This window comes from Musa acuminata, chromosome BXJ3-9 (genome assembly GCF_036884655.1).
Source record: "Musa acuminata AAA Group cultivar baxijiao chromosome BXJ3-9, Cavendish_Baxijiao_AAA, whole genome shotgun sequence".
NCBI classification, from domain to species: Eukaryota; Viridiplantae; Streptophyta; class Magnoliopsida; order Zingiberales; family Musaceae; genus Musa; species Musa acuminata.
Window position 1 is genome coordinate 239,808 of NC_088357.1, and position 14,826 is coordinate 254,633.

General features: G+C 39.4%; 3 protein-coding genes across 3 annotated transcripts; 2 read left to right on the top strand and 1 right to left on the bottom strand.

Annotated features, from left to right (window-relative positions):
* Window positions 1–676: 676 nt before the first annotated feature.
* LOC103996558 (E3 ubiquitin-protein ligase ATL42-like) lies at window positions 677–2,163 on the top strand. The gene has a single exon (XM_009417476.3). The coding sequence runs from the start codon at window positions 709–711 to the stop codon at window positions 2,080–2,082; it is 1,374 nt and encodes a 457-aa protein (XP_009415751.2). The 5' UTR covers window positions 677–708; the 3' UTR covers window positions 2,083–2,163.
* Window positions 2,164–5,898: 3,735 nt separating this feature from the next.
* Window positions 5,899–8,298, bottom strand: LOC103996559 (multiprotein-bridging factor 1a). The gene is made up of 4 exons (XM_009417477.3): window positions 8,072–8,298; window positions 7,884–7,967; window positions 6,306–6,388; window positions 5,899–6,229 (listed from the first exon to the last, which is right to left on the bottom strand). Exons 1-4 carry the CDS (start codon window positions 8,211–8,213, stop codon window positions 6,110–6,112), a joined length of 429 nt encoding a protein of 142 aa, XP_009415752.1. The 5' UTR covers window positions 8,214–8,298; the 3' UTR covers window positions 5,899–6,109.
* Window positions 8,299–10,793: 2,495 nt separating this feature from the next.
* Window positions 10,794–11,697, top strand: LOC135648721 (glyoxylase I 4-like). The gene is made up of 2 exons (XM_065166630.1): window positions 10,794–11,073; window positions 11,210–11,697. The coding sequence occupies exons 1-2, from the start codon at window positions 10,901–10,903 to the stop codon at window positions 11,511–11,513; spliced, it is 477 nt and encodes a 158-aa protein (XP_065022702.1). The 5' UTR covers window positions 10,794–10,900; the 3' UTR covers window positions 11,514–11,697.
* The last annotated feature ends 3,129 nt before the right edge of the window (window positions 11,698–14,826 follow it).

The window sequence follows — 14,826 nt, forward strand, 5'->3', positions numbered from 1 at the left end:
TGAGATTCATGAGCTCCACCAGTTCCAGAAGTCAAATGGGCACCTATTCATGTAGTTCATCTTCTGAAACTTGTGCCCACTAGTTTATGAGGTGAATAGGTTACAGGATTATCAAACTAATGCAATCAAGCTAGCATTCTTCCGGACCAGCAGCTACTTTGTGCTTGCCAATTCCACTGGTTAGGTTGACAAAGTGAATGCTAATTAAGTTTCTGCTGTTGCAGAATTATAAAGTATCTCCACAGGAAGCAACCTATTCACATCTCTAAGTCTTCCTCTAACATATCCAAGTCTTCCTCTAACAACAATAACACATCTAAGCAGAAGCACACAAAAAGCATTCTGGTTTGCATTCTTCTCTCCACCATCAATCTGTCTTCCTCTAACAACAATAACACATCTAAGCTGAAGCACACAAAAAGCATTCTGGTTTGCATTCTTCTCTCCACCATCAATCCTTCTCTTTCTTAAATCTCTCCTTCAATCATGTCACCCCTCCTAAACTGTGATTATTTCTTGATAATCTCTTAATCATCATGTATAGTTTTATGCACCTGCTATCTTTTATTTCTTTCATTTGATTGCCAACTATTAGAATAACAATTTAATAGTCATGCATATGGTTTGATTCCTTCCTGTTCTTTAGTCTTCGATGATAACAATTTAATAGCCACTACTGATCTCATTCCCACCAAATCCAATACAAAAATGAGGGAAGAGGCCAAAAATCTTCCTACACAACACAACATAGGAAAGACCAACATGCTCCCCACACATCCTTATTCTCATGCTATGCCTCTCCTTCTTTCCTTGGATCTCCTGTTCCTCCTGGTATCTGTCCCGGCCGCCTTCGTCGCCGCACAGCCGTCGGATGCCAACACATGGTCGCAGCCGGACGTCACCATCTCCTTCCGGCCCGGGGTGGCGGTGGTTATCGGCATCTTTGCCATCATGTTCTCGGTCACCTTCCTCCTGCTTGTATATGCCAAGTTTTGCCACTCTGCGGCCTCGGAGTTCTTCGGCACGGCGTCCGCCGGCCATGGCGAGTTCCTCCTCCCTCAGCATCGGTTCTCCGGCATAGACAAGGCCGCCGTCGAGTCGCTTCCCTTATTCCGGTTCTCGACGCTGCGCGGAGCCCGGGACGGCCTCGAGTGCGCCGTCTGCCTGTCGAGGTTCGGAGACGCGGACGTCCTCCGCCTGCTGCCGCGGTGCAAACACGCGTTCCATGTCGACTGCGTTGACCGTTGGCTCGAGGCTCACTCCACGTGCCCGCTGTGCCGATGCAAGGTCGACGCGGAGGACGCCGAGCTCTTCAAGTGCTCCACCAGCTCCCGCTTCCTGTTCTCCTCCGACCGCCATGAGGACGGCCTCCCCGACCTCGAGCTGTTCATGGAGAGACAACGCTTCGACGACGGCGACCACCGCTGCTCATCAAGATTCAGCATAGGAAGCAGCTTCAGGAAGATCAGCAGGAGCACCAAGGAGAAGGAAGATCTCAGGACGCTGGAAGAAGGCACCAACGATGCTCAACCCCTCCACAGATTCAAGCACAAGATCATAGTCTCCGACGTCATGTTCAAGCGCCGGTGGAGCGACGTGAACGCGTCGGATTTGCTGTCGCTGAGTGCCGACATGTTGGACATGGTGTCCAGCAAAAGATTCACCGATCCGGACGCCAACATGGAGCCTTTTGGAGATGCAATAGCTGGAGAGAGCGCAGAAGGGAAGATCGCAACGAATGAGAAGATTCTGAAGATTAAGAAGGAGATGGAGAAGAAGAGATTGCTCGAGAACAAAGCCAGACGAATCAACAGCAGCAACTCAGTTGCCATGCCGAGCAATACTTGTGCTAACTCGAGAGATGTGCTCTCATCAGGGGAAAGATCGATGTCGGAGATCACTAACCTCCCCAGATTCAGGATGATAAGGGATGCAGGAAGCAGTGGATGCGCAGGGGCGAAAGATGAGAAGCTGAGGAGGATTTGGCTGCCGATTGCGAGGCGGACGGTGCAGTGGTTTGCCGGCAGAGAGAGGAGATCACAGACACAGTACAGTAGGACAAAGGAAGTTGCAAATGTGTGATGCAGCGTGGGTTTCAGATTGTTTGATCTGGTAATGGATATAATCTTAATCACAAATGCACAGTTAGGCTGAGTTCTTCTTTGTATGGTTTGTCTGATTTATGATTTCTTTCTTTTGGTTTCTTTTCAATGATCGAAATGGTTTTGTATCATCACAGGAACTCTGATTTGTAAGCTTGAAACTGGAGACTTAAAATCATAAGATTTACAAGTTCAAAAAAACAATGAGCTAATAATTCTTGTGTTTTTTGTTGAGAATAATAACCATATCATTATTCTGTTCTGCAATACTGGTCTTGTCTTAGGACACCGAACACACCAAGGTAAAGAATTGGCCCCTACATAGGCCTTCACAGTGAGAGATCAAACTGCATTTAGGATGGGGCTACAATTAGGAAGCAGTAAGAAAGGTCCATCTGTGTAATTTGCAGAAAGAGAAGTAATATCCACATCAGAAGCTTGGGAATTGTTTGGAATAAATAGTCAAGGATCAGTATCAGGAGATCCAAATAGGACAAGTAAGTTCCCAAAGGCTAAAAGAAAGCAGAGGCGAGAGGGAGAATGAGGATGATGGGTATCGTCGACATGAGACGAGACTGTAAAAGGCTTTCGTTACCTAAGTGCCAGCGCACCCCACTGCAACGGGTATGGGATCTTTATCCTACAAGCGCTCCCACATGTTAATATGCATGTAGGTGCAAGCAAGACATCAGAGAGGAAGAAAGAGGTACCACCAGGGAGCAGAGGAGATCACTCGGGGCGATGCCGGTTTGCGCCGCTTGCAGTGAGCAAGTGGGCGTAAGCCCATACATACGATAAGGATCGAGAAGAGCGAGAAAACCCTCTCTAATGCGGGCCATCCTCTTTAACTTGTAGATGCTTCATATACTGCTACCAAGTTTTGTTGGATTAGAAAGAGAATTGGAGGGAGAAAAAGATTGGGAGATCGTTTGTTGTTCATTTGTACATGTGATAATGCAATGAACAAAATGAGCATCGGAACACCAACCTCCACACATTGATTGCAATGTTTCTTGTTGCTAGAACAATTCATTATTGTCTCTACTATCCACTCATTTAAAGATATTTCGGGAGCATTTTAAGATCATTAACGACCTATGAAATTTGGTATTTGACGAAGACAAAGAAGAATACGAAGGATATTACACGTACAACCAAAGAAGTTCATAGCTTAAGTGATGATGACATAACATTCTTTACAAAAATAAATTAAAAAATTCATTAAAAAAACAAAACAAAATTTTTAAGATAAGAATCTTAAAATAAAATTGAACTTAAAAAAGATATAATTATTTGTTATGAATGTAAAAGGCTATGGCATTTCAAAATTGAGTATCTACCATTGAAGAAGAAGTTGTTAGCAAAAAAAAAAAAAAAAACACTCAAAGTAACTTGTGATGAATTAAGTGCATCAGAAAAGTAAACTAACGAAGACGAAGTAACAAACTACGCATTGATGACTTTCAGCAATGAGGTATGTGATTCAACGGAAATTTCTTTATCTTATAATGAATTGCTTGTTGCATTTTATGACTTATATGATGAACTCAAAACGATGGTAAGAAATATAAATTGCTAAAAAAGATCATGTATCTCTCTATCATGAACTTGATAAATTGAAAATTAAGTATGACAATTGCTTATTAACATCTTGTACTAAATGTAAAGAGTTAGTTAGATTCATTCAAAAAGGAACATATATTGTTACAACAAACATTAAAAAAATTTAAAATTAGAAATAAATCATTAAATATGATTCTTGTTAACAAAGGTTATGCACATAAAAAAGAAAGAATCGGCTTTGTGAGTAGTAACACTCAATAAAAGCCAACTCCATCCACATTATATGTTTCTCCTAAAATTAACTGTATTTTTTATGGAAGATATGGTTATTATGCTTATACATGTTCATTTAAAAAATATAACTCTCGTAAATTAGTTTAGGTTCCTAAAGGAATTATAAATTATTTAATGTAAAAAATCAAGAAAGATAGATCTAATGAAGGACCCAAAATTAAATGGGTACATAAAGCAACTATTTTCTTGTAGGTATGTCTTCAATCGAAAGCTTGGGCAAAAAATGATATCTTGATAGTAGATGCTCAAGGCACAAGACCGGAGATCCAACACATTTATCAAAGTTCATTAGCCAAGATGAAGAGTATGTCAAAGACAACAACAAAAGAAAAATTATCGATAAAAGAAAAATAGGCAACAAATCAAATCTTTTGATTAAAAATATTTTGTTAGTAGATTGCTTAAAACATAACTTACTAAACATTAGTCAATTGTGTGATAAGAAATATAATATTAAATTTGAATCTAATGCTTGCATTATAGAGATACTATATAAAAATAATGTGTATACTATTGATCTAGATAATTTTCATGATGAAACTTATTTTTCGATTTTAAACGATGATGCTTAGCTTTGACATTGGAGATTAGATCATGCAAATATGAAATTGATCTCACAAATTACAACTAAAGAACTTATAAGAGAAATGACTATAATTAAATTTGTCAAAGATAAAATTTGTGATGTATACTAGTTAAACAAATAAAGAGTAACTTTAAACCTAAATATCAAATGAGTACTTCTAGACCGTTATAAATAATTCATATGAATTTGTTTGGACCAATTGATATCACAAGTTTATGAGATAATAAATATATTTTTGTGATTATTGATGATTATAGTAGATATACTTGGACATACTTCTTAACACATAAAAATGATTGTTTTAAATATTTTATAAAATTTTCCAAACAAATTCAAAATAAAAAAAGCTTTATGATTTCTTTTATTTGTAGTGATCATGACGGTGAATTTAAAAATCATGATTTAAAAAAAAATTATTATTCAAATAGGTATGATCATAATTTCTCTACTTCATAAAATCAATAACAAAATGGAGTTGTTGAGAAAAAAAAAAAAAAGTTTACAAGAGATAACAAAAATCATACTTAATAAAATATAGTTTACCCAAATATTTTTGGACGAAAACCGTTAACACGACATACTATGTTATGAACAAAATTATCATAACACCACTGTTATCTAACATTCTTTATAAATTATAGAATAATAAAAGATTTAATATTTAATATTTTAATTTTTTTTATTATAAACTATCACCCCTTTTCTGGTTGGATTGGCTTATTTCTTCATCTTTCGTCGTAACTATCACCCCTTTTCTTCCCGAATGTAAAATATGGCAGATCCTAACATCAAATACAGGACAAAAAATTTGGAGTACGAATGTAATATGTACCTTAATGTATTGCAAACCCAACTACTGGTGCTGGTGGTTTGACGTTGGCGTTGAATTCTGTAAACAATACTCTGTGGTTTCTCTGCAACTCATCACTTTACAGTCAATTTTCACAACATAAAACAGAACGTTGGACAAATTATTCGTCCCATTTCCAGGACGAATCATTTGGCCGTCCAATACCATCACAATTGGCAATCAAATGTATCTAACTCACCAGATGGCAGAATAGAACAATCGTTGCCAAGCCGATTAAATTCTTTTCAGAATTATTGGACTACAAACTTTCTACTTCCCATTGGTGCAAAAGTTTTGAGTTCTTTAACGCAGAATATATATATACAGGTGTAGCAGATGATTTTTGTTACATCAAATTTTCTAATTTTTTTATTTTTCAGGAAAAGAACATGAAACATAATGGACGAGTGCAACTTAATTGAAGGAATATGCAACATATCTGGGTGATTACATGGACCATTCGTTCCTTATATGGGGCATCCAAACACATTAAACATCTAAAATAACCGAAAACATGCTACATTATATGTTCCATTGATGCAGAGGAAATAGGAAAAAGTCGGACATAACATTGTTAACCATACGACTTCGGAAACACACACATCAGTTGCAAAGTATACACACACGCATGTGCCAGACAAAAGTACTGAAACACACAACACCCTAGCACTCTTAACCGAGACTCGTCATAGGCAGGCAAATGCTGGGTGTGTACTACTTTTTACCTCGAAGCTTCACTCCAAGCACCCTTTCTAGTTTGGTAATTATCTGTTGATTTGGAAGAGCCTTTCCTGACTCATATTCTTGGATCACTTGGGGCTTCTCATTAATTAGCTGAGGCATTATGGATGTCTTAGATGTAATTTACAATAATTAACTTGACCAACAATCCAACTGAAAGACAAGTTACCTGTCCAAGTTGAGCCTGGGTTAACTTCTTACCCAGTCGAGCTTGCATAATGTTCTTCTTCAGTTCGCTTGACACTCGCTCATCTTGTGAAATAGATGAAAGAATAAATATGAGGGTTATGTCATAACAAGAGAAGGTAGAATACTTAACCAGCAAAATAATTGTGCAATATCAAGAACTGAATAAATTACTATCGAAGAAGTCAATGCAGATAGATCCATTGCAGCTTGGATCATATATAAAGATGACATGAATAAAACCCCGGCTGCTAAAGCCCCCCAAGCCAAACTCTGCCAAACCTAATTGATAAGACCAACTACAATGTGGCAACTAGTAAAAACATAAATGAGACTTAATGATTGCTTCTCTTCCATTTTTGAAGGAAGAAAAACAAATCTTGTCAAGCTTAAATATATTTGAATTCAGTAATATAATTGGACCAGATTAGATCAATACGACCATTTAAAAATATTTAAAAATATTTGAATCTGCAGCATTTACATCAGAATAAGCATTCAATATGATAGATTTAAAGCTTACTTCAGGTTAATTTTCTCAGTTGATAGATCATCTTCAAGACCACATTAATTATTAATGCTCCCACTCCCCTACCCCCTCCTCCAAAAACAATAAATAATAAATATAAATATAAACAAAAGTGATATCTGCAAATATGAGGAACTAATGCTAATACTGGCAGAAAATGGCTAGGACTGAGATGCAAAGTGATTAAATGTGTCTTTTTTCTTCATGTTCCCTTGCTGATAGAAGTAAACTTTTGCAACTATTTGAAAGTTAAGAAATTTAATTTTAGAAGAGAATTTCTTTGGCAAGATACTTTTGAGTTGTGTTACACCCATAGGAATATTCTAACTTCATTATCCAAAATCCAGGACTAGACCCTTTGCGAAATGGATATTTTCACACAAATAAAAAAGGCAAATCACCTTTCCCTAAAAGACTAAAAAGTATCATTAAGTGTTCCACCGACATAGAAGTATATGACTTTTCTTCCAGAAGAAAATATACAGCATGACCAAAAAAAAATTATATATGCTGGCAACATAAAATTTCTCTTAGGCATATTTAAAGAAGCAAACAACTGCAACTGTTCAGGTGCTTCTAGGATGAGCCGATATATAGGAATATATATATACATCATTCATTGAGCACTCAAACATCATATGAGAAACGAGGAAACAAAAAAAATCGATAATTAAAAAGAAATAAAATACATGGCATCTTCTTGATAGGTTCTTTATGTATTGGCCCTGATCCATGACATGAACAAAATTTTGCAAATATACAATCAAATTCAAATGTCTATAGACAAAGATCCTAACATTTGCAATCAAACATAATCGTAAATAGAATAACATGAACATATTAAAAGATATTACAAGCCAAAAATCAACTTAGCAAGTAAAAGAATCGCCTATTTCGAAGAAAGATAATCCATGACATGAACAGGACTTGGGGTATTTACAAGCAAAACACAATTGCATATAGAAAATATCCTAATCTGTATAGTTAGGATCAAATCAAAACCTAAATACTAAATAGAAATATACTACTCACGAGTAAGATTCTCAGTCTCCTCGTCGAGCTTCCTCGTATTCAGAGAAGTGCTGCTAGAAGCGGCCTTGTTCGTACCAGCGGTAGCTGCAAAACACAAAAAAACAAAAAGGATCAAAGAACCCAATAAAAAAAGCATAGATCAGATCTCTAAAAGAAAACAAGAACCCTAGGATGAATCAACGGATTACACTTCTTGACGGTTTCGATCTCGGCTCCACTGCGTCGGGCGGCGTTGACGGCCTTCTCGTCCTTCTTGGCAGCGGCGGTGGGCGCCTTCTTGCGGATCACAATGGGCTCCCAGTCTTGCGTGATGGGACCGTTCCCTGCCATCGAGATCGACGATTTCTGCTTCGGATTAGGGTTTCAGAGGCGAAAAACAGAACCGGGAGGAAATGATCTTTCTGCGAGGAAACGGACGAATCAACGGAGGAATATATATATACATAAATAAAAATCACCACGTCAGGAATTTGATTGGATCAGTTATTGTGGGCCAAACTTGGGTAAGTTGATTGGGCAAAGTCTTTCGGCCCAAAGTGGGTTAACTTATTACGTTCGGTACAATTAGTTTAATTAGATTGGGTTCATGGTGAGCCAAATTGGGTTATCCGAGCAATGGTTCGAAAGAAAGATTCCGGGTTTAGTAATCGTGACGGTAGGTTCTGGAACCAACGGTTTTGATTTTATCAAATTTAAAATCTGAATCGGTTCTAGATTAATGGATTTCGATTCCTAAATTAATTCTAGTTTCAAATTGGAACCTAATTTTTTTTAATTTCATAAACAATTTATAGCAATCTAATGATTGGATTTTATTTATAAAAAATACTTTTAAATCAAATAAAAGTGCTATATATTTTGCTTGTTCCTTTGATTGCTAGATTAAATAAATATTTATTGCCCTCTCAAATAATCTATTATCTCTTTTGTTGTCCAATCATCAATATATTTATTGTCCAATTATCTTTTTTTTTTTCTGTTCCCATTGCTTTCCACTTCGTTTAGATCTCCCTCACCTCTGTCTTCAACCTCTTTTGTCTCTGTCTCCACCTTCGTCCGGTGCTATGGCTTTCGCCACTTCCTTTTCCTCGACAAACTAGTCAAGGAGAGCGAGCTATTCTATACTTTCGTAATGTTGTGCTTCACATGGGAGGTAACATACAATGTATGATGGTACTCGTCGGAATCAGAACGAGTGTTGTTCGTGATTGGTGATAGACAGCGACATGGTGGCATGCACCAAGCGCCAATTCCATAGTCGAACAAACCTGAGAAGAAGAAGAAGAAGAAGAAGAAGAGTCGAGTCAGTTTCACTGATCTCTAACATGCGGTCCTGAATCCATTTACCCTTCTGCTCGGATTAGAGATCGTAATCTATAAGAAATTGTAATTATACATACCAAGCGGCCTTTGAAGCTGAAGGAAGAAAGCCTCTCGACGCTGAAAAAGCCGAGCACCTCCTGGTAGAACTTCACCGACTGGCTTACCGATCGTTACATGGACGCATCGACGATGTTGCCTCCTCTTGAACCATCTCGAATCCCATGGATCGATCCTCTCCTTTCACAATGTAATCTCCAGACTCAAGACTTGGTGAATTCACAAGTTAAGCTGAACTCCCACTCGTCAGTGCTATTCCTTCACCCGCACGGCTCCTACTTTTTGGCTACACTTTCGAGCTTCCCAAGACAGACCACGTTTAGCTCGTGGTTGACTGAGAAGTATGTGGTTTCCATGTTGCTGCTGACTACATTTCCGGGTCTCTAAACGCGTATAGCCTTTCGTATTCCGAAACCAAATAAGAAAAACATTATGCTTCTTCCTTTGTTGTTTTAATAGATTACTCAAGGCAGAAGACCTTCCTGGCTTGTCGTCGTGAACATGAACAAGTAAAAAACGTCCCATGCGCATGTCACTGAGAATATAAAATACATGGAATTTATTTATGATGGATCACGGTCCGCTACTACAAATAATTTTCTTAAGTGGCCGAATGTTCATCAGAAAAAGACATGGGAAGCAGCTAATCAACAAGATTTGCATGCCTTTGTGGACCAGGATATTAGTTCTCTCACAAATCTTTGTTCACTATGTAGTGAGAAAATTAGGAGTGAAATTTTGGTTTCAGAAAAAGGTAGAATTTTTATGATGAAAGGCCAATGAACGAGCTCCTTTATGGAAGCAAACACAAAAATAATTGAGGCATAGAACAAGTGGTTTTGATGTTTTGTATAATTTGAAAAAAAATATTTCTTTTTGTAAATATCAAAATTATGAAGTATCTATCTTTTTTAGAGCACATAAAAAGAAAAAAAGAAGAAGAAGCAATAATGAGTTTGATGGAAAAATAAAATAAAATCAAAATAGTGGTCTCCCAATAATGAAATCAAAATTCCGATCAACGTCGACGCCAGGGTTATGAAATCCTCACTCATCGATACTCCGTCCATCCAACACAAGTGAGTGAGCATATAGTAGTAGTAATCAGAACACAGAGATATCCATTCACATGAGCAGTAGCAGCATCCACCAACCTTCCAACTCGACAACCGGAAGGAGAGGAGATTAATGTGGTGGACCACGTACCGTTTCATTATCAAATCGTTCCACGTACTTGGTCTTCTCGACATGCCCATCCAGAAAACGCTGGGAAGCTGCTACCGGACGTGAAAGGTGGTGTCAATCCATTTCACAGCGTCTAACACACACACACACACACACACACACACATATATGAATAAATAATGCGGATAGGGAGATATTAGGAAGTAATGTCACACCTGCTTGTCCGTAGTCAGCCACGAGCTAAACGTGGTCTTCGCATGCAAGCGCCAAAAGGAGCGAAATCATAGATATATACAGGTACCGCGTTTGAAAGAACGCACGAGAGAACAGCGCAGGAGGAGAGAGTTCAGTTTCACCTCTATATAAGAAATCCAAATCTCCACATCGCCTTGTCACTTGTGAACTCTTGAGTCTCGAGATAGATATACGTGGTGAGAGAAGGAGATCGATCGATGGGTGTGGAGATGGTCCAAGAGGAGGCAATGTCGTCGATGCCGCCATTGATGTCGCTGAACCATGTGTCATTCATGTGCCGATCGGTAAGCCAGTCGGTGAAGTTCTACCAGGAGGTGCTCGGCTTTGTCAGCATCAAGAGGCCTTCTTCCTTCAGCTTCAAAGGCGCTTGGTATGCATAATTTGAACTACTTGTTATAGATTACCCATCTCTAGACGAGTAAATGGATGCAGGAGCCGCATGCTGAGATCAGTGAAACTAACTGGACCCTTCTTCTTCTTCTTCTTCTTCTTCTTCTTCTTCTCAGGTTGTTCAACTACGGAATTGGCATTCATTTGCTGCAGTGCAACACCTCGGAGGAGAACCTCCCCAAGAGAAAGGGAGTGATCAACCCCAAGGACAACCACATCTCCTTCCAGTGCTCCAACATGAAGCTCTTGATGCTGAAGCTGAAGAAGATGGGCGTGGAGTACGTGACCGCCAAGGTGGAGGAGGAAGGCATTCAGGTTGACCAGCTCTTCTTCCACGACCCAGATGGAAACATGATCGAGATCTGCAACTGCGACAACCTCCCCGTACTCCCCCTCTCGCCATGCCGTCTCAGACGATAAACAACCTTCCCTCCTCCTCCTCCTCCACAACACAACCAGTCCATCTTCTTCGTCTTCTTCTTCTCTTTTCACTATCATTCATGTTACTTCACTCGCTGTGGATGGATGACTCGGCGTTTTTAATTACTAGTGTATTTTGTACCTGCAAAGTCTGCAATAAAGCATTACATGTCTTTACGACAGCATATCCACTTCCAAACATAACTAAACGAAAAATAGAACTTAACGAAAGTGCTTTCCAGGCAAAGATGCTTGAGAAACAAAAGTGAAACATGGATCTCGTGCAGACATGAGTCTCTTCGAAAATACTTGCTACCAATTAGGTATGGTATGATTCTGTTTGAAAATAGCAGTAGCTTAGCTTGGCAAGTCTAAAGCAGACGGACGAGCGCTCCATTAATCCTTTCCTTTGGTGCATCTTTTTCTACTTCTTGTTGCAAATTATTTACTTCTATTCGATACTTTTTATTCTTCTTATAATTTGCTTCGAACCTTTTAGATTGGTGTCGAGGCAGCTTTAAATCAGAAGAAGCATTCATTATATTCTGACACAGCAAACTGTTCCCAAGTGAAAAGAAATATTTCTTTTCAAGACGCTCTTTCCATTAGCAAATATTTATATGCGAAAAGAAATTAAAAATTAATTTTATATTAATAAATATGAAGGAAATAGAATCAATTATATCCCAGCTTAGTCTATAATCTAATAACTTTAAGTTTTCCGATTGAATCAAAAATTTAAACTAAATAAAAAATGGTTTAATTAAAATTATTTAATATATATTAATTATGATTAATTTAGCTCATTATATCCTAGCTTATCCATAATATAATAACTTAAGTTTATCGATTGAATCAAAATTTGAAACTAAATAAAAAATAATTTAATTAAAAATACTCAATATATGTTAATTCTAATTAATTTAGCTCATTCATCATTAATAAATTTTTAACAAGGTATCAGAATCAAGGTTTTTAAATATAAGGAGTGAGTAAAAAAAAAAAGATCTGAATGATGATAGTGTCATAAGTACCGTCGACTAATAAGTCGATACGATTTATCCACTGCTAAACGTGCAAGCTTGCTTCTTTCTATCAGACATGGGAGACTTGGTAAGATGAAATCGCATAGGTAGCCCGGTCGGAAGTTGTCATGTCGGTGAGAACCCGGTTCAGGGTGACTGAGTAGGTGGTCTGGGATCTTCCTTGTTGCAAGGTTCGCTCTCCAAGATGAGTCGTTCGAGCATCCTCGAGAGATGGTCCGTCTCATGGTTACGTAGTCATGTCCTAATAACGGGGTCAGCTCCTGACCACTAGCGATCCTGCATGATAGGATAGTATCAGTGGTTGCTCGATGGGGCCCCTCCGATGCTTAAGTCAACGAAGGGAAGAAGACAATAGTATAAAATATAAAATTGAGTTAGTGTGTAGAGAGTTATCGCCCTCCCTTCCAACATGAGCTAATGGGTTTCTTTATATGCTTGATCCCTAGGCCTTCTTACTGACTGATTCGAGATAAGATTCGGTGAACTGCCTGATCATTCTATGATTTTAGCAAGATAGGGCAGTTACACTAGTCATTGATGTGGTGCATATCGGGATGCACTTCGGTGTCCTTTTGGGACTCGTGACTTCGAGCCCTGCTTAGGGGTTGACCTCGATGGTAGATGAGTTAGCATGGGGCAAAATCATCCCTATCATTTGACCCCCTTCGGAAGGGCATCCTTTGGAGCCTTTCTCCGGAGGGCACACTTCTGTTGGGCACGTGTTCTAATGGAAGTATGCTAGCTATGGTATTGCATTGGTCCGATTGAGGTATGGTGCTAGGGTCTTTATGTCGAGTGCACAGCATGTAAGCTTGGCCTAGGTGCATTCCTTGGGTCTTCACACCGAGGTGTATAGCTCGGGAGCGAGTCCTTGTTAACTCTTACTCATCTGAGATGTCACTCTCGGGTCTTCAAACCGAGTACATGGCTAGGGAGCATAGGGACTCATCCTAAGTGTTGGCCTTAGGTCTTCAGGTCGAGGTGCACATCTTGGGAGTGCAGGGACTCATCCTAGGTGCACCCCTCGGGGCTCCACACCGAGATACATAGCTCAGGAGTGAGTTCTTTTTAACTCTTACTCGTTTGAGGTATTACTCTTGGGTCTTCAAACCAAGTTCATAGCTAGGAAGCACAAAGACCCATCCTAGGTGCTAGCCTTGAGTCTTTAGGTCAAGGTGCACGTCTAGGGAGCACAGGGACTCGTCTTAGGTGTAGCCCTCAGGGCTTCACACCGAGGTGCATGGCTCGGAAGCGAGTCCTTTTTAACTCTTACTCTTCCAATGTGTCACTTTCAGGTCTTCAAACCGAGTGTATGACTAGGAGCGCAAGGACTCATCCTAGATACGGGCCTCGGGTCTTTAGGCCGAGGTGCATGTCTAGGGAGTGTAGGGACTCATCCTAGGTGTTGGCCTTGGGTCTTCATACAAAGGCTCACTACTCGGGAGTTGGACTCGCCAAGGGGTTCGACTGCGTAGGAGCGATTGATTAGACCTGCCATGATACCTGATCAGTGGTGGCGAATGATGTTATGGTGGGTGGCACCCGTCGCTATTAAGGTGCTTTACCCAGGATGTGATGCGTCGTCTTGCCCTTAGGACCTATATTACTTATGGTGCTTATATATGAGGGAAGCCTCTTGTTTTCTAGAAGTTGAGTGTGTTTAGGGGCCGTGTTCTTTTTTAGGTTCCGTTGTCACATGGTGATTGGGGGCACAACTTTCATGATGGGTCTGAATTTGGCCGCCATGGGTTGAGGAACGGATTCACCTTGACTTCTGCAGTGGCATTTTGTCAATAGTGGATGCCGAGGTATGGCGCTATCAAGGTTCGAGCCGTTGAGCTGCTCTTGGACCTGCGAACAAAGAAAATAGAAACTTGAAGAAAATTACCAAAGCGAAGACGTCGAGCTTGTCCGGGGTCGAAGTCAGCTGCGTAATTTTATCTTTCTTTTTGGGCTCTAAGCAGTAGACCTGAGTTTTTTTAAACAATTTAAATTTTTAGAAAAGAAATGACAATCTTGTCAATCCTTTGAGTTGAAATGATGAGAATGTGGCGTCAATTTAAAAGAAAGAAGGAAGATTAAGCACAAGAGTGGCAGCAATATGTGTCCAATATTGAAAGAGTAAACAGTACGTTAGGTTTTGGAGATCATTGAGCAGCTAACGAAAGAAGAGCAAGACCCCCTCGTTGATCTCAAACCTGGGTGGCCTTTGGGGGTTTCCATCTCCTGTCGAAGCATTCGTTCCACCAAATAGATGCTGACAGTGA